Source organism: Triturus cristatus, chromosome 2_1 (assembly GCF_964204655.1).
Source record: "Triturus cristatus chromosome 2_1, aTriCri1.1, whole genome shotgun sequence".
NCBI classification, from domain to species: domain Eukaryota; kingdom Metazoa; phylum Chordata; class Amphibia; order Caudata; family Salamandridae; genus Triturus; species Triturus cristatus.
Window position 1 is genome coordinate 1,148,415,459 of NC_140581.1, and position 20,479 is coordinate 1,148,435,937.

A 20,479-nucleotide genomic window follows, 5' to 3' on the forward strand; every position below is an offset into this window, starting at 1 on the left:
GGGAGGAACTGGCTCCTAGTCTGGATGGGGAGCAGGGTTTAGAGTAGAAAATCTGCTTTCGGCTTCTCCTCGTCCAATTTCACGCCAAAAGCTGCTGCAGCGCTCTTGACGACCATGTTGTATGCCCCAATGTCGTCTGGCGGCGAAGGCCTCGAAGGATAGGTCCCCACGGGCTCTTCGGGATTTTCGGCGTCGATGTCCTGCGATTCCAGCTCATGTGTCGTCGACGGCGCCGAGCCGTAGATCGACTGCTGCCCCTCTTCCTCATCTTCTCCCTCATAGTAGGGGTCTTCTTCCTCTTCTTCAGGATCTCTCGACTGCTCTTCGGCGTCGAACTCATCCTGTTCTTCGATCTCGACGACATCCGTCGACGGTTTCGTTAGGATTTTGAATTTTTTCATTTTCTCATCGAACTCCTTCCTCTGAAGGATGCTCTCCATCTCCGCCTTGAGCCTTCTCTTTTTCTTCTCCATTTCGGAGGCATGTTCGGCGTCGAGCGCTGGTCTTTGACAGAGCTTGTGTCGACGCGGCCTTGTCCTTTGTCGCCGAACGCCCCACCTCGTGGGCCTGCTTCGACCAACTCTGTTTCTCTGCGGCCTTTGGCACCTGGGATTCCTTCTCGAAGGATCCGCGGGGCCTTTCTTCCTTGGATCCACTCGCGGTCGTCGAAATTTTCGGCACCGGTGTTCCTTTCGAGGACTTTGACTCTGTTTTTCGAGAGTCACTCTCAGATTTTTGGGGCCCTTTCGGGGGTTTCGTACTAGACGTGTCTCCTACCTTGTCAGGCGTTTTCTTATCGGTCTCTGCGACCGTGAAGACATCAGGTCCCCCGACGATGTTGTCTTCATAGTCGGTGGAGAGGCCCAGTTCGTACAGCGACGGGGCCTTACCCTTGCCTTCCATGTTGAAGTTGGCTCTCCTCTGCCTTTCTCTCACCCGGAGTGTCTTCGGCATGAAGGCGGAACAGGCGTTGCAGTCCTTGCTCTCGTGGTCGAGTGGCAGGCAAAGGTTGCAGACCGGATGTTGGTCCTTCTGCGCATATTTGTGGTGGCAGTTACGGCAGAATTTAAAGGGTGTCTTGTCCATTGCGCTCAGTCTCTGAGTGCGCATTTTCCGATGGGCGTCGAAGATTGAGGATCTCCTCCTTCTTCGTCGTCCCGGCTGTATGCGCTTCCTCTCTGTAGTCTTCTATAAATTCTCCTTCGATTAAACTCGTGTATTTTTCTTCTTCCTTCGTTAAAACTCTGGCGCTTCTCGATGACGATCCAGACCCAACGGCGGAAAAAAGAATCTGAAGACGGCGCACCAAGGTGGGACTTCCGCAGGAAGCACGACGACGTCACGAGAGGTACACCAAATGGTGGGACGTCGACGCCCACCTTGGCTACAAAAATTTTTTTTTAAAAAAATAAAAAGAAAGACTACGAATCCGGACCCAACCACCAGATCGCGGAATAATGCACAGCATAGTGAATCCAGAAAGATTTACGCTGCAAAACTCACACATCATGCATTTGGTCATTTGGTGTAATATTCCGCCTTCCTTGACGTGCTTCCATTAGAATGCATTAGGGACCATTTTACATCTAAAAAGTACACTCAAACATCAAGCTGCTTGTCATGTTCACTACTTTATCCCTATATGCATTCCATGCAGAAACACAAAGTATGGTCCTGATTCAGAGTTTGGCGGATGGATTACTCAGTCACAAACATGACTCATATTTCGTTCACCATAATACATGTGCCATAAAATATAATGAACTTGTGATGCAGCTAACAGGATATGCGTAACGTTTGTCTCAGAGTAACCCGTATGGCAAACTCTAAATCAGGCCCTATGTTTCGCTGCTTTTTCCCACATTCGTAAAACAAATAGGAAAGGCTTAAATTGTCAACAGCATTTGAGGATGGCTTTGCAGATTAAAGCCAGTCCTGTTACTTTCCCATTAATCATAACTGCAGTTGAAGAGTAACATTTAATACATTTAAAAAAAATGGGTAATAGCAGCCGATGCATTGGAAGAAGAAAAATGTTACTTACCCTGTAAGCATCTGTTCGTGGCATGTAGTGCTGTAGATTTACATGCTACACATAGTCCTGCCCCCAGATGTGTACAAGTTGTTTTTCTTTGAAGTTGTCTTTTGAGTAACGAGGTACAGTGACTCCTTCACTTGCAGGTAATGCACATGGTCATCGACTCCACTGTTAGATTGTTTTCCAGAACGGTGGAGGAGAATGAAAAATGAAGCGAAGCGATGTACAGAGATATATGTCCATGCAAAAGAGGGAGAAGAAATAGCAAAGCCCATGGGGGTCCAGGGAGGAGGGTGGGCGCATGGAAAGCTACAGTCCTATATGCCACGAACAGATGCTTACAGGAGGAATAAAAATTTCCATTCAAGGCATGTGTGGCTGTAGACATGCATGCTGTGCATAGCCTGTAAAGCCATCCTCCCAAAAGCAGTAGCTAGCCTGTGGTTGTGGCAGTAGATTGAAAGAGTGTACAGAGTGCTGCCTGGCAAACATTGGCACGTTAGGATGTCCACACATTAATGTTTGGTAAAAGTATGTGGGGTAGACCAGATATCTGCTTTACATATATCAGCTATTGGAATGTTCCCTAGGAAGGCCAAAGAGGCTCCTTTTTTCAGAGTGGAATGGGCTCTAGGAAATATGGGCAAAGTCCTTTTTGCTTTAGCATAACATGTCTGGATGCATTGCACGATCCACCTGGCAATGCTTGATTTGGACAAATCCCTCCCTTTATCGGACTTGGAGAAAGCAACTAAGAGTTGGTGTGTGTTTCTAAATGGTTTAGTTCTGTCAATGTAGTACATGAGGGCTCAATTCAGATCCAAAGTTTGGAGGGCTTAACCCACAACGGAGTCCGCTTGTGGAAAGAAGACGGGGAGTTCAATGGATTATGGAGGAACTGGGGAAACCACCTTTAGGGTAGAATTTGGTGTTAATGTGGTGGACAACCCTATCCATATGTACTTGGAAGAAAGGTTCTTCTAAGGTTGGTCCTGTAGCTCACTGACACGCCTGAGTGAAGTGATGGTGACCAAAAATGCCACCTTCCAAGAGAAGAAATGAAGAGGGCAGGAGTGGAGGGGCTCAAATAAAGAACACATAAGTCCGGTCAGTACAATGATGAGGTTCCAAGCTCAGGTCGGTGGGACTCGAGGGGAGAATGTCTCTCTTAACACCCTATAGGAATGACAAGAATCCTAAAGAGAGAGAAGTGTTAGGTGAATGGTTGATAGAGGTGAATGTCAGTCTGCAAACCTGTAAGTGAAGCAGGTAGCAGACAATGTCCTGCACTTTGGGTGTTAAAGGATCAATTTGTTTTGAATGACAGTAGAACACAAACCTTTTCCACTTGGCCACATAGCAGGCACAGGTAGGTCGGTGTGCTTCCTTGAGCATGCTCTTGGATTCAAGTGGAAGATTAAGGCAATTTCTCCATGGTTTTTCATGAGAAGTTCCGGCCTGTAGGGAAGCCTCTCATATGGAACCAGTAAGAGTTCGAGCAGGGACATGAACCACAGCTGGCCGGCCCATGTGGGAGCCACCAGGATAAGAGAGACGTCTGCCGAAGCCTCGGTGGGAGTGGCGGAAAAGCATAGGCAAAGATCCCTGACCAACTCATCCATAATGTATTGCGGGCATGGGAACCTGAGCTGAAGTTTGGGGATTTGGAGTTTTCTGCTGTGGCAAAGAGGTCTATTTCTGGGAAGCCCATCGCCAGAAGTACTGGAGGACTTGCTTGTGGAGTTTGCACTCGTGGACTTGTTGCCGCATTCTGCTTGGAGGTCAGCAAAGTTGTTGTTCATTCCTGGAAAGTACTACACTAGCAGTTGGATTTTGTGGTTGAAAGCTCAGCAACAAATGCTCTGGGCTAGCTGCGAGAGCTGGGGTGATGCACTGTTTCTGAAGGTAATACATGGCTGTCATACTGCTCATCTGGACGAGATTAACATTGCTCGTCAGGTGAGGTACAAAGGCCTTCAACGCTAAGTGAAGGGCTAGGAACTCCAGGTAGTTGATATGGAGGCCCTAGTGTTGTTCTCCTATTGGTCTCGGGCAGTCAGATCCTGTAAGTGCTCATCCCATCCCATAAGGGAGGGGTGTGTTTTAACAGTCCTCTGAGGAAATGGGTCGAGCAAAGGCCACCTCTGCAACAGGTTGATGGTGTTCCCCCACTGTAGAGAGCGAGAAGTGCAGCACCCTATGAACACTAGATCGTCCCAATGACCCTCCACTTAAGATCATTGTTGCACTAGGCATTCCTGCAACGGATGCATGTGTACTCTGGCATTAGGTATTATAGCAATGCAGAAGGCCACCATGCCAGGGAGGCGCATGACTGTCTCAGAGTTGAAGACTGCCCCTGGATAGGTTTGGATCTGGAGGGGTGGAGGTGGGATTTAGTGGTGTCGATAGTAAACCCTAACTCGTGTAGTTTTATCATAATTTGTGTGTTTGCGGCATTGCTGGTGGGTGGCCCTCTTGATCAACTAGTCACCCAGGTATGAGATGACTTGTACACCCTGTCTGCGCAGATGAGTGGCCACCACCGCAAGGCACTTGGGGTGCAGTGGTGACCTCGAAAGGGAGCACTCTGACCTGGTTATGCATTTCACTGACCACAAACCTGAAATGTCAGGGATGCACCGTGTGCATTGATAGGAGTGTAGGCGTGCTTCAAGTTAAAACGGTCATGATGTTAACTTGTTGCAGAAGCGAGATGACATCTTGAAAAGTAACCATATGGAAGTGCTCTGTGAGTATTTATTTCTTGAGGGGTGTGAGGTTCAGAGGGAACTGTCCTTTTTGCACATTGGAAAGTACAGAGAGTATACTCCCGTGCCCTGGTGATGATGGGGGACAGGTTCGATAGCACCTTTGAGAAGGGGAGTTTGCACATCTTCCCTCAGAAGCCTTTTGTGTACCATAGATAGTCTGTGCTTGCCAGGAGGAATGGTAGGAAGCATGGAAGTGAGCTCCAAGCAATAACTATGCTGGATAATGTCCAACACTCACTAGTCGGAGGAGACGTTCCTCCATGTGGCAAAGAACTGTTGAAGGCGCCCCCTGTCAAGTGTTGTGTAATCGGGGGCAGGAGATGCAAGTCGGGGTTTGGTGGTGGTGGTGGCAGCTTCTTTGGAGCAGCCACCTTTACCTCTGACTTTTGAATTGTTGCAGCTGTCGGATCCCCTGGAGTATCCTCTAGGAGGAGGCTGCCTTGCCTGTTGAGGCTGACAGGGCGTGGAGGCGACGGGGAAGGTGGTCTTTGAGCCACCACAGAGGGGCGTGCGATGGAAGGATCCGCGAGGCTCAGGTGTTTGAAGTGCACCCATAGCCATTGCTGTGTTCATATCTTTTTAAAAAAAATTTCTTGTGTCTGGACCACCTGAGGACTGAATAGATGTTTACCATTAAACAGCATGTTAAGCAGGTTCTCCTGGACCGCTTGCTTGAAGCCGGAGATTCGGAGCCAGGCGTGCCTGTGCAGAAGGATACTGGAGTTAACCCCTCTGGAGGCAGTGTCGGCGGCATCTAATGTGCAGTGGAGAGTGGTTTTAGAAGTAGGTTTTCCCTCGGAGATGATCTCATTACCCCTTTTCCTGTGGTCCTTTTGGAGATGTTGGAGGAGCTCCACCAGCTCATTCCAGTGGGCGCACCATATATAGAGAGCAGCCCAATGTAATTAGCAATATGCCAATGGTTGGTCGATTGCACAGCCTGCGTTTTCCCTGCAGCATCGGTGTGTGTGCTCTCCTTATCTGTTGGCGGGGCATCACTAGTGGCCCGAGAGTTGGCCCTCTTCTGGGTGGTAGTGACAACCAAGGAGTCGGGTGGGAGCTGTCCAAGAATGTAAATGGGGTCAGTAGGAGAGGCCTTGTATTTTTTTGTCCACCTAGGTGTAATGACCTTTGCATGGATGGGGTATTAAAAAAATGTCAGGGGTAAGATGCAGTATGCCCTTGAGCGTGGGGAGGTATTGAATGGAGCGGTGGGTGGAGCAGAGTGTTCCAAATAGAAAATCCTTTTTTAGAAGTTCAGTGTGGAAATCTATCTTATGGAAGGCGGCCCTATCAAAATGTTTGTGGTAGGACATTGAGTTGTCCAGAGGGGATAGCAGGGTACAAGTTGGGATCTGTGTCTGCTGATGGGTTTGCATCATAGGAGTCCCAGGGGTCGCTTGTAGAGAAGTGTCAAAGGTGTGGCCCCCACATGCCTCACTGTGATAGAATGAGGTGATCTTTGAGGTGGAAAGGAAAGAGGGTCCCCTGGAGAAGCAGGCCAGGAAGGTGAGCACTGTGGAGCTGGCTGAGGTGATGGGTGTGTGCAAGGAAATTGGCTACTCGCCTTGTCTGCTTTCTTGCACTCCTTGGGTGGTGCTGGCATGTCTGTCTAGGACTTTATTGAAGGCCAGCTGGAGTTTGGATGGTTGAGCACCAGTCCCCAGAGGGCAGGCCAGGATCTGGCCTGTGTGGGGATGAAGGACCAAGTGTCCCTGTCGAGCATCGATCTTCTCTTGGAGTTTGAGGATTGATTCGATGCCGCCTGAGCAAAGGTCCGACTTGCTGGTCGATGCCATGGGTTTTGGCTCCGAGGCCAGTTTCAATTTAGGCGCCAAAGGTGTCGCCCCAATGGGCAGGATGTAACCAAGGCGAAAGTGGTCAGTGCCAAAGCAGGCGGCCTCAATGGTTTCTGCAGCGCTGAGCTTTGAGCGGAGCATTACATCCGAAGGTGGTGTTTGGTGCCTACCATGGCCCGAAGGCTGTGGCGGACTGGCGACCTGTCTTTGGTGCTCCAGAGTGGCTAGATTACCTTTAGAATGGGGCCACTCAATGCGAGTGGTGTCAAGGAGGAGGGGGTACTGTACTCACAGCTTGCTGAACTGGTGGAAGATCCTGGATCTATAGATCGGAGTAGTTGGGGAAGAAAGCTTCCTCGCCTGCGGCCAATGGCTGTGGATGGTGCTCTCCTTCGAAGTCCTCTATGTCATATAGGCATTGGTGGCATCTAGGCTCCTACAGGACATCTCAGGATGACAGGCCTGTCTGTCGCGGTGGGTCTTCTTGGAGCAAAAGCAATAACAGGCTGCTGTGCTCAGGAGAGAGACAAATTACAAACCTGATGAAGGTCAGTCCGAGAGTAACTTTGCATGGCAGAAAGGATAGTAGTGGAATGCCGTCCGTTCCATCACTGTTGAGGAATGGTGGAGAGACGCGATCGGGTGACTGGTAGTAGGCCCAATGGGCATGGCCCACAAGGAGCTGCAGTAAACCCAAATACCACTCCAGTGAAGCTGTGAACGTCAACCAGAGATGGATAAGGAAGACACTACCAACAACAATAGGGACAGAGGGAAGGAACCAGTGTAGACTGAAAAGAACACAGCAACTGTGTTGAACTGGAGCACATGTCCGAACCAGATAGCGTAAAGAAAACAATCTAACAATGGTGTCTATTACCATATGCGTTACCAGCAAGAGGAGGAGTCACTATACCTCGTGACTCGAAAGACTTCTTCAAAGAAAAACAATTTGCACACATCTGGGCCCAACACTGAATGGCAGGAGTATAAACATCATGTGTGTCTACAGCCACACATGCCTTGAACATATTGTTTATAGGTCTAACTTGGCAGCAAAGCTCTCTGCAAGGCTTGTTTACTAATTATTTAAAATATACATAGAATACATTTTGCTTCCACCCTATATTACTCTTTCATCTCATGTACTGGCTTTTTTTCTATCCTTCAAACTTCCAGGAAGCGCTGCCTTTGGAATTTATTGGGGACTATTTTACAAAGTAGACTCATTCATGATGCCGTTTGTAGCATTTAGGGCTTTATCTTTTATATGCATTCTATACACAATTCAATCCCTAGATGGTTCTTTTTCGCACTTCTTTTAAAATCAGTAGGGCTGGCTTTAATGTGAAACCTATGTACACAGCATTTGAAATTTTCTGTGTTTACTGTGTTGCCATGTTCCAGCCAGGCTTTGCCAATGCTCTTTACAACCGCAGTTGACAGTGATATTTATTTAAAAAAGCCAAAATGCATAACAGGGCTTCAAAGGTTGCACCACTGTGTGGTTACTGAACATTCTGCAGGTCTATGCCATGCTTTAGAGCACTCAATCATTCAATAATTAACAAGTCACCAATCGGGCAGGAGATTCCTTTCCCAATATAGGTTTATACACCACTGGTGCCTCACGTTTTCCTGGCTAGGACTCCAATCACCACAACAAAAAACCGGCTATATGAATCTCCTCTAACACTACTGGACGACACCCAAATGACAACTGTGGAAATGCATTCAGCCTAACACCACTTCTGTTGTTCATTTCCTGTCAATTTAGCTTTACAAAGTCGAAATTTTGTATCATCCCAATTTTGTGACACTCCATTTGCAAAGCGCCACAAGGTGAGAAAAAGTGAAATCATAAGTGCCCTATAAGCCAGAAGAGTATGAAATATACACAAGGTTGCAGCATTTCACTAACAGTTCTGAATGAAACAGGCGATCATCCACCAACAACCAGAGGAAAAAAAGGGCCATTGAGAAATTATTTCTGTAAGGTTAGGAGTACAAAAATACTTACTCTCAACATGATATAGCCATGACAAATATAGTTTCTATTTATTTTATAAATAATAAATAATTTAAACTGAATGGAAAACCACTCGATTAAAGTACATGGACAGCATGTACAAAGAGATCCAAAAACAGACCATACAACCATTCTTCCCACTGAAACAAAACAGAGGGCATTGGTATAGTTTTAGGTTTGTCTTTTCAGAAGACTAACAGCTTCTTAAGTGTATGAACATGTCCAGGTTGAATTCCTCCTTCTCAAGAAAGCAAGTTGAATTAACTGTAAAATATCCCAAACAATAGACAAGAATATTTAGAGTTCCTATCTGGTATAGAGCGCTCCGATGGCAGCATCTGAATCCAAGTTGCCCGCTATATAATTGGCCACCACAAAGGTGGTCTTAAGTAAAGAAAAGACAAACAAGACCTTGTGCATTTTTTCTCTTGAGGGAATGGCAGCGAGTAGAACAGAGTTACAGGATACAAAGGATTGTATGTCCGGAAACAAAATTCAATAAAACCAGATCTGTATTATTCAAGAGTCCATAGTGGCGGACTGAGTTTATAAGTTCATATTTATTTTATGAAAGACTGGAATACGAAGACTGGCATTTTCATGAATGACAGGTAAAAGCATATTGTCCAACCGTTTTAGTTCTTAAAGTCTGAACACTTTTTTTTCCTTTCAATGAATGAACTCCAAAAACCAACTGAAGGATTCATAAACAATTTGTCTGGACAAAAAAAATCCTTTTTAGCAGTGTGACTAAAATTTTGGTTGGTATAAAGAAACACGTCCACTAAGGCACCCCGAGGCGATCTGACAGTGTGTGGGAGAAAACTTGGTTGTGAGAACCACATCACTGTGTGAATAGAGGGAGCGGATCTCCTTCAACGGGCTGGATTCTTTTGGCAAACAGTCAACCAGTTCACAACATTTCGAGTCAAAACCCAACAACCGGATCCCATAGCCATGTGGAGATGAAATCATGCGCCCGTCAGGGCTGAAACAAAGTTCTTTAATGTAGCCCCGTCCCACGTTGGCTTCCTCAATGTAGTGAGTCAGTCGTAATGAACAGCGAGGTGAAACTGGACGTACGGGCGCACCTTCCTGGAATTCATACACACAGGTCCACTGGAAAGGAAAACAAACGGAACGGAGTTAGAGTAATGGACTACAAAGCAAACAATGGAATACAGCTATGGTAAGGATGTTATGCTCTTTATATAAAATGTTTTGACGTCGTAAGAGAACCCCCCCAATTCCAAGTACGTATTTTAGAGACTATTTTAATAAATAGGCTAGAAATACATTTCTAAAAACTAGAAAGTGACACGTCCAAAAGAGTAAAGACCATGGAACTGAATATGCAGTATTATAATAAGATACATTCTCCACTAAAGAAATGATTGAAAAAGAAATAATGAATTGAGAGAGGGGTTGAGAGCAACATATCATATCAACTTTAAAACACATTACAAAGAGGTTTTTCTCAACTCGTAACAAGATCTAGAACTTTTATTCAGACCAAGATTCACAAATTACACGGGAGGAGGAAGTATGCCCACTTTGTAATGTGATTAGAGATTTGACTAGACAACGTAAGGGGCAGGGTATGGGATCAATGAAATTGCCTATCTGAAAGAATGTATCAAGGTGATCAATATAACGGCGAGCCAAGCTAGTGCCAGCAGTTTCTGTCGTGCATGTTTCTCGATGGGATGAAGTGTTTGAAATACCTAAGCAATGCCCTATGGAAAGAATGGCCCTGAACCGGATACCGATTACGTGAAAACACTGAAGCAGTGCAAAGTACAGGTATTCGAAGACTGCTTTTTACCCAAGTATATGGTGATAGTTATCACATTACTAACACCAAAAGGCCTTGAAAAGAACACTGCAAAACTTTATTTCTCATTCACATATAGTAAAATAGTACCTAAAACGTCCAAGAGCAGAGGTTGTTACCAGGTACTAAAAGAAAACCCTATATCCTTCCTCTTATCACTTTTTGGGGAATATGAAGACTAAAGAGGTTTTAATAAAGGATGTAGACGGTATCTACGTTTCCTCACGAGAAGTCAACAATAACTTCAAAGTGTGGGAACTTCACTGAGTACTATGGAGTGCTGTGGAAAAGCCATCTATTGAGGCGCTCCTGAACCTCCCATAATCAGGTAAATCACTTTGTTTTGGCTGCATTTGACCCCTCTTGCTAATCGGAGTAAAATAAAGGCACCACTGGCTTATATGCAGTACCGTGTAAATTCACTGCAGGGCTTTTTGAGCCTTGGGTGAGATGTGCACAGAGAAAAATGAAGCAGCAAAGCTGTTTATGCGCAGTGGAGACAGCTTTTCAACCTCGTAAGTTCTGTGTAATGGCAGATCCTATCAACATGCCATGGTGGCCACTAATTAGGGGCTGGTGACAGGGCAAAAGAGAAGTAAGCAGTATAGTGGCACCAGAGGCGACCGGATCATAGTTTTGGAAGAAAGTTACACAATGAAGGTGCATCTCCGGAAAAGGTAGGACAATAGCTCCTACACCCATTTGCCCTCCCCCCAAAAAAGAAGTCAATACTGTGCAGCACCCCACAGCAGTGCTTCCCAAGGGTATCTGAACATGCGGCATGATGCTTACAGCACCATGTTGTTTGCCATAGGACTAATAGCTTTTATCTTAGTGGTTCATGCAGATGATTTTTAACGGAGAGCATGTGGAGCCTTTTCGGATTCTGTACTTTCAGCACCTATGCTAACACTAACTTCTGGACACCCATTTGGTGGCCGGACTCGATGGGCACTCTCCCAGTTCCCACTAGAAAGGTAAAAAACCTTGGCATAATACTTGATGATAGACTCACTTTAGAGCCTCAAGTGAATGCGGTGGTATCGAAAACCATGTATGTTATCAGAATGCTGAGGAAAGTGCTGCCTTCGTTGCCCTGGGAAAACAGACAAACTGTGGTTACGGCTCTTGTAATGGCAAGACTGGACTACTGCAACAGGCTCTATTTAAATGTTCAACAAAGAGCGTTGAATAAATTGCAGATGTTACAGAACGCGGCAGTCAGACTTCTCACAGGAACGTCAAGATTTTCCTGGGTTTCCAAAGATATTAAAAAACTACATTGGCTTCCAGTCAAAAGCGGATTACGTTTCAAGGCTCTTTGCCTGGCCTTAAAGGCTCTTCATGGCATAGGTCCAGACTACTTAAAGCCCAGACTTCAATGGTATATTCCAGAAAGAACATTGCGGTCTAAAGAAGCCAAGTTGGTTTTGGTGCCGCGCATAAACAGAGCCCAATGGGGTGGCAAAAGCTTCATTTATGGTGCAGCAAAAGCCTGGAATGATTTGCCACTCCATCTAAGGAATACGATGGATCTTTTGTCTTTTCGGAAAGGACTAAAGACGTGGCTTTTTTCTCAATGATCAGGTTTTTATTCTCCATTCTTCATTTGTCAGTAGTCTCAGAGGATCTAGAGAGCGCCAGAACACCTCCGGGTATTTGTTGCGCTTTACAAATGTCATTATTATTATTATGCTCTCAATAATTATTCACTAGGCATATGGTCTGGCAGAAAAAATGAAGGTTACTGGATCCAAAGCTTGTGTTAAGGGACCTCTGCTGCAGTGGAATAAAATCCCTTAAAGGAAACCACAAACTTCCAGCTTTAGTCACAATGGAGTTAACAGCAAGCTATATCCGGTCGGTCGAATGTCCGGTAGCAAGACAAGACTGATGTTTTAATTTCTCCTCTGTTGCTTCTCCCCACAATCAACTAGTGCCAAACATTGCTGACTGCTGCTTTCTTCTGAGCAGGTTGAACGTCTTTGCAAAGTCAGACTCCCTTAAATATTACAGGAATCTAGCTCCTGATCCTTTGCCTAGCTAGGAACAAAGGCCCATCCACCCAAAGCCAAGAAAAAAACCACACTGTTTAATACACAATGCGGGCCTACTTGCAATCTTAAAGAAAATTAGGTGCGCTGGGTAAAGCAATGTAAAACTTGAAAACTGAGCTAAATGGGCCTGAGGGGGTTTGTATAACATATATACAGCTGACATTTTAAAAGTTTCCAAACTGTGCTACTTCAATAATTATGGAATATTTCAAAAAGCTATCACAGTATTATTAAAACAAACGTGAGATTATGTTGGTTGGAAAATTATTTAAACATACAACATGATGTGCAATATAGTAACTAGTAAAAAGTTAAGTCAAGCACCAGTGACTGTAGAACTAGGAGCGTTATGGAAGCATGCAGAGTTGGTAAAAACATATACTAAAAGTTTTAAAGTCACTGCATGGGAGAGTAGTGGTTTTTGAAAACGTTGGGAAGTGTGCTCTTATCCAAGTCTAAATCTATGGCTAACATAAGGGATTTATTTGGACTAGGCTTTGTAAAGAAAATGGCGCTTTATGTTGCACACCCATTTTAATATACACAAACTGACAACTGTTTAGGTAGGGTCTAGTTTGGCCATCATGAATGAAGAGATGCTAGAGTCGGAGGATAAAGGGGTCCTAAATTTTATTTCATAAGTTCCATACTGTTCTTAAAAAAACCTGAACAAATACTCCTGGCCTCTATTTTTGGACTCCGAGGGAGGAGGAGCTATGCTCACTTTGTAATGAGATTAGAGATGTAACTAGACAACGTAAGGGGAGGGGGCGGGTATGGGATCAATGAAATCGCCTATCTGAAAGAATGCATCAAGGTGATAAATATGGCGGCGAGCCAAGCTAGTGTCTTGCCCCATTCCTTGGAGAGAGCCGTGGTTGTCCCTGTTGCCATGGAAGACATGCAAGGAAGGGGTATTGGCTTCGCTGGTGGAACAACTTCTAAAAGAAGGGAATGGTGCACACTCGCTTCATCACACACCTGCTCCTTCTAACTCACGTGGCCATGATGAAGTCAGGCAAGGAAGCACAGTGCTGCACAGTGTTAGAATTATCCTTCCCCAGTGTGTCCAAACATTCTCAGTGTGTGTCAACAGCAAGCACTCTGTCCAGGTTAGGAGCGTTATGCCACCAGGCGCAGGCTGCAGCACAGGGTGTTCACTGGAGCATAGGGTTGTTACTGTGTCAAGGTCACTCACACTGGAGAGGAATGCAAATACAAGGGAAGGTGTGGGTGAATAGCCTAATAGACCCCATGCAGCAGCAAAAGTACTAGCACTAGTGTGCGCTGCGACCCATGCAACACATGCCGACTATGATACACTTACATTGGTGGTTGAAAAAGAGCATCAAGGGCTAGTCAATGCCTACTGCTCAATATCTTTGAGGTACTATGGCACCAGAATTTTTAGAAAGAGAGGCAGGGAACCTTGGAGATAACAAAGATTGGCTGCCTGTGATAAAAATTGCGGTGAAGTGGTAGGTGCCAGGGAGAAGCTGCAGGCAACTAGAAGATGGGTGTAGGAGGACCCGGCATTTGCCACATTGAGACCCTGGAGCGCCTTCCTAGGGGAAGGTGTTAGTACGTAGAATAAATCCAAGAGAGCAGGGTGCAGTAAGGCCCTAGTTATGTCGAAGATGACTGGAACTGCTGGTGGATTTTAAAGAGCATGTATCCGAACTGAGAAAGCAGCAAGCACCCGGCATGGTTTACAGCAGCCATTCTACTGGCCTCTATCTGGGATCTGTGCGTTATTTTAAAGCAGGCTGCCTCTGAAGCACTCTTCAAACACTTGTCAATATAAGCATTCTATATCTAAATAAAAAAAAACTCCTCATGTACACAGTTGAAACAGACCGCATGATCGTTTGTTGCACAAGAGATCCTCTTTTGGCACAAAGATTATCAGTGTCATGCTTTAAAACTGGATATGGGACATTAGTAGTACTTTTCAGTAGGTTTGTAGTGATTTGAATGGTACAGTTTTCTACAGGGCTGAAGTGGTTGTTAATGGTAGAAGAGCAGTACCTCAAGACGGCAAAACATTTACAGTACAATAATAAATTCTTTACCGGACTAACTTTCTTTAAAGTGTGCACTACGAGTATTTTTATTGCACTATTGGAAATTCTGCTTCACTTAAACTGTTTGCATGGCAGCAATGTTGAAATTAGACAGCATTATTGTGTCTCTGCAGGACTGCAGTGTCTTCAGTGGGACAGCAACACTAATCTGCAGGAAGGCATGAAGATATAGGTGGCCAACTCCTGTGATCGGTTTTACAATAAGCTTCAATTACTGCAGTTTGCGCTCTACATGCTTCCCTAGCCTTCCCTGTACAACTTCTAAATAATTATGTATTTGCCACACATTTTTAAGTCTCGCCTAGGCAGCGCATGCGCGGTCTCGCCGAGACATTAAGTAATCTGTATATGTGTTGAAACTCCACCTACTCCAACCTCTTTGCTTTTATTTGGTTTCTTCGCTTGTCTGCGTTGATTTCTTTGTTGTCACAGGCCAAAGCACTTTGTAGTTTGTCCTCTATTTCTTTGGGAACGCCTATGCAGCACGGGCTAACTACAGTATACATGCTGCTAGTGGAATGAAGTGTTTGTCTTGGAATGCTCTTTTTTTCGTGGCTTGCTTTTTCTTCTGTATTGCAGTGTTTGATGCACGTCTGTTGTGCCCCCACCGTCTTCACTCCTACTGTTGCCCACTTTCATTTCCTCCACCGCTACCCGCCTCTTCTCCTTGTTAATTGATGCTTTCTGCCTTGATCATTGCGATATTAAGCATTTGAGTGTTGCCAGTGCCGTGTTAATGTTATTCTTTGTAATTTAATATCACACTCGAGCATTTCTGTGATGCGCATGGTGTTGAGGGTTTCATTGGTATTGTCTCCCGCCTTACCTCGGTTTCAGTTGGGCTGTAGAGCAGAGGGTGCCTTTGAGAGCTTCAAGGAGGTGTGAGCTGCAGAACCCCACCAAATGGGCAGCAGCTGTAGAGAGTCACTGGGAGCTTTTTATGTGAGGTCTGGCAGGGAAGGGACGCTGCGGTCAGTGGCAAGGGTAAGGAGGTGTTGCATGCTGTAAGTACATACTTTTGTTCTTATGCATGTGTCATAATACGTCCGGAGGAGCTGTACAGGTCACGCCACAAATAGATTTGTATTTTGGCACATGTTATTTTTAGTATACGGCCAACAAACCACTATTTCTTTCTCATCTCGGGAGGATGAGGACCTGAGCTGTCCCTGCAGTATTTCGCATCTCTGCAGCGTTTAGCCAACCCACCGAGCTCTCTCGCTCTGGCTATTTGCCAGTGGTGTGTTAAATGTGGTTTCTCTGTGCTCCCTCTAAAGGGGAACGATTTGTACCAAAAGTGGTGCTGGGGGTTACCTTTTTTAGCTCCATTACAAAGCCCAGAGGAGCTGTACAGGCCACGCCACAAATAGAATTGTACTTGGCACACGTTATATTTAGTATGCGGCTGATGAGCCATTATTTCTTTCTGGTCTCGGGAGGATGAGGAAGAAATAAGTTACTTACCTGTAACTGCAGTTATCCAGTATTGGTATCTTTCATAGATTCACATGCCTGAATAATTCCCAGTCGTCGCAGTGGGAGTCCCGCGGTACAAATAACATAGCAGTAAATAGTAAAAAACCATAAGCCTAATGAATGCAAACATGCATTGCATAGCCTATTAGTCTCCTTTTGTAAAAGAGACCAAACTAAAAAACACAACCAATCAGCTACCAGCACCCTGTAGAACCTTCCCAAGAGAGGCGGAGTCTCTCAGATTTTCTAGCACAAGTGATGTAAGTACCATAGTCTAGAAGCAGCCTCTCCGGGGAGGAGGGTGGGTGCATGTGAATCTATGAAAGATACCAATTCTGGATAACTGCAGGTCCAGGTAAGTAACTTATTTCTTATCCAGTATTGGGGTATTTTTCATAGATTCACATGCTTTAATCAGAATTGCAAGCAGTGTGCATATGGATAATAACCACTTATCCGTATATATACGCACGCGTATTAGTTGGTAAGCACTATAGTGGATGGTGGGTAGTGCCAAAATATCGTTTAGTAACCTTCTAAACATGAAAGAAGATAGAGTGCAAAGCAAACACATTCCATTACCAAGAGAAAAAACATTCAACGATGCTACATATACCATAGATGATCTAGACATGGGCCTATTAGCGCAAATAACAAAATTCACCAGTACATAGTAAAACAAAAGCCGTCTCTACCTTAGTGAAACAGGTTTCGTAGTACTGCCTGTCCAACAGCTGCATCCGCTCTGTGCGAAGACTCCAGGCAGTAATGCTGTGCGAACGTGTGTGTTGTCTTCCACGTTGCCGCTCTACAGATTTTCTCCAGAGGTACTCCTGCAAAGAGAGCAGTTGAGACTGCTCTAGTGGAATGCGCTCGAACAGTTCGTGATAAAGGCTTGCCAGCTTTGGCATGACAAAATTGTATCGCATTTGCTACCCATTTAGCTATGGTAGCTCTGGTGGCTGCAGTTCCTTGGCAGTTTTGGCCGTAAGCGACAAACAACTGATTTGATCAGCGTGTTTCTTTTGTCCGTTGTAAGTAGAACTTGAGACATCTTTTTAGGTCTAGAGTGTGTAAAGTTTATTCAGCCGGAGTGGCAGGGTTAGGGAAAAAAGTCCTGAGGACCACTGGTTCATTAACATGGAACTGAGAAGGAACCTTCGGGATGAACTTAGGGTTTGTTCTTAACATTACTGCATCATTGGTAAAACGCAGGAAAGGGTGAGATATAGTGAACGTTTGTATTTCACTAACCCTACTTGCAGAGGTGAGAGCTACGAGAAGGGCGACTTTCCAGGTTAAGAATTTTAATTCCGCCTTGTGAATAGATTCAAATGGTCTCATCAATTGAGACGGTATCTACATTCAACTGCCACTCAGGAGGTGGAGCCTTGACCGGTGGAAAAGTTCGAAACAGGCCTTTCATGAATTCTTTCACCAATCTTGAAGACCATAACGATGGGCAGTTATGCACTCGCCTGTATCTCGAAATAGCAGCCAGGTGAACCCTAACCGAAGAGTGTGTTAGACCAGATTTCGCCAAGAAGAGTAAATAGGGTAGTATTTCCTCAGCAGCAGAGTTAAAACGATTTACGTCTGCACCAAATACAGAAACGCTTACACTGGAGTTTGTATGTCCTGATAGTGCTATCAGCCCTTGACCTAGCTATGAATTCCTTACAATCTTGTGCAATGTTCAGGTCTTTAAATTCAAAGAATTCAGGAGCCAAGCAGTAACTGCATTGACGCTGGTTCCAGGTGACACACTTGACCCCTGCTCTTAGTCAATAGAGTTGGCGTCGGGAGGAGGCGAATGGGCATTGCGTCTGACAACAGGAGAAGTTCTGAATACCAATGCTGCCTAGGCCACCCTGGGGGCTATGATCAGAATGCGACAGCCTTCCCACTTGATTTTCGTGAGGACTTTGGGAATCAGTGGTATGGGGGGTAAAGCGTATGCATAGATCCCTGACCAGCGCATCGAAAGCACATTCTCCCCCCCAAATGCCCCCCCCCCCCCCCCCCAGACCCCGGGAGAGTGAATCTTCTTGCGTAGAATTGGCATTTGGAATTGGCCTGGGTTGCAAAGAGATCCAGCTCTGGCTTTCCCCATATCGCAAAAATCCTGTCCAGTTGCGATTGTTCCAGCTCCCACTCGTGACAGCCGTCGTTTACTCTGCCCAGGGCATCCGCTAGGGTATTTTTTTTTTAAACCCGGAACATGTTCCAATGCTCGGGAGATCTTGTGGAACGTTAACCAATCCCAAAGTTGTTGGGCATCCTGAGACAGGGAAAGGGACTTGGTTCCTCCCTGCTTGTTGACATAGAACATGCTCATAGTATTGTCTGTGCGAACTAGATCCGATGACCCCTGAATTAGTGGGAGGAAAGCTTGGCGGGAAAGATATATTTATTGCCTTCAACTCCAATCTGTTTATATGCATTTTGCGTTGAGCTGAGGACCACTTTCCTTGAACTTTAAGCTCCTGCAAGTGTCCTCCCCAACCTTCCACGGAAGCGTCTGTTGTAACAACGTAGTCTGGAAGCACTGGGAGGAAAGAGAGACCCTTGGATAGATTTGTGTGCTGAGCCCACCAACGGAAAGATTGTTTCATTCTTGGAGTGATATCTACCACGTCGTCGAACGAGTCTTTGGTCTGTATCCACTGGCATTGCAGTTCCTCCTGAAGAGGTCTCATATGTAGCAGAGTCATTGGCACCAGATCTATTGCAGATGAAAGCATTCCCAGCAGAGACTTGAACACCCTTACAGAAACGCACTTTTTTCTGGACAGTTTTAGTGCTAGCCTCTGTAATTGTTGCGGTCTTTCCTGAGAAAGGAAGGCCTTGTTCTGAATTGTGTCCAGAATTGCTCCCAGAAAAAACAATCTCTGGCTTGGAATGAGAGAGGATTTTTGATAGTTTAACGATCGGCCTAATCGCTGGAACAGAGAAATGCAATCTCTCGTTGCCACTTCCACTAGACGGACTGATGACGCTTTCAGAAGCCAATCGTCGAAGTATGGGAATACCCGATGACCACTGCCCCTTAATGCAGCTGCTATTGGCGCCATGAATTTTGTGAAAGTTCGTGGAGCCGGTTTTAGGCCAAAGGGAAGGACCCGGAATTGGTAGTGGGTACCAGCCACTGTGATCCTGAGAACCTTCCTGTGCTTTGGGTGAATAGGGATATGGAAATATGCATCTTCGAGGTCCAAAGAAGTCATGAAGTCGCCACTGTTGAGGCGGCACAAGATGTCTGTTAGAGTGACCATCCTGAATGTTTGAGACTTCAAGAATTTGTTTAACTTTGAGGTCTAAGATAGGTCTCCACTCTCCTGATTTTTTGCGAATGAGGAAAAACGGGAGTAGAAACCTTTCCTCCTCTGCGAAAAATGGACCTTCTCTACGCTCCTTTTTGAAGCATGATCTTCACTTCTTTTTAAGAAGATGCAGATGAAGGGGGTGCGATCCCCGGGGGGGGGGGGGGGGGGGGGGTATTGAGTGGTATCTGGGTATACTCCAAGGTGTGGCCATAGAATACGAGATCTAGGACCCACTTGTCTGAAGTAATGTTGCGCCACTGGTGAAAGTGCTTTGAGAGTTTTGCACCTTTTAGGGGGAGAAGGGGGGGGGGGGGGGGGGGGGGGAGGAGAACTCGCTGGTACCCAACTGAACTCTTTGTTTGCGGCCAGAATCACGGTCTTGGGATGCTGTTTTCCGTCTTGAGCCCTGACGAGAGAAACCAACCGTAGATGGTTGACGGTTATATTGCTGTTGGTATCCCTGACGATACTGTGGTTAGTAAGACTGGTAGGTCTGAGAACCCTGGTAATTGCCCCTGTAGATTGAAAAACCTCGGCCGCCTCGGAATGGAACCTTGCAGTACTGGAGGGTACCCAAAGCCCTGGCAGTATCCGTATCTTTTTTGATTGTAGTCAAATCCTCATCAATGTGACTACCAAAAAGGCTATCTCCATCAAAGGCCATGTCAAGTATGTTTGACTGCACTTCAGGGCGAAAACTGGTTGCTTTCAGCCAACCTTGACGCCGCAGGATGGCAGCTCCAGCTTATTGCCTAAAACTGGTAGTGGCAATGCCCATAGCAATGTCATTCTGCTCTTTCTCCTTCAGCGATGATCTTAGCAAACTCCTCTTTATTTTCTTCCACGAGGAAGGATTTCATCTCCCCTACATCAGACCATAGCAGTCGATCATATCTGCTCAAGATTGCTAGAGCGTTTGCCGCTCTTACAGAAATCGCTGCCATAGATGAAAATTTCTTCCCGATTTCATCCAGACGCCTACCATCTTTATCCGGAGGAGAGTAACAGGAGCAGACGGATTTTTGGAGCACCTTTGAGCCGCCTGAGAAATTACTGAGTCCG

The 20,479-nt window shown here is 45.6% G+C and overlaps 1 protein-coding gene across 1 annotated transcript in view; it reads right to left on the reverse strand.

The window, feature by feature from the left end:
* Positions 1-8,642: 8,642 nt before the first annotated feature.
* DCAF10 (DDB1 and CUL4 associated factor 10) overlaps positions 8,643-20,479 on the reverse strand; it is a 160,029-nt gene continuing 148,192 nt past the window's right edge. The window contains exon 7 of the mRNA XM_085636584.1: positions 8,643-9,759. Within this exon, the coding sequence (XP_085492710.1) occupies positions 9,391-9,759 (369 nt within the window). The 3' untranslated portion in view covers positions 8,643-9,390. The remainder of the gene's footprint in view (positions 9,760-20,479) is intronic.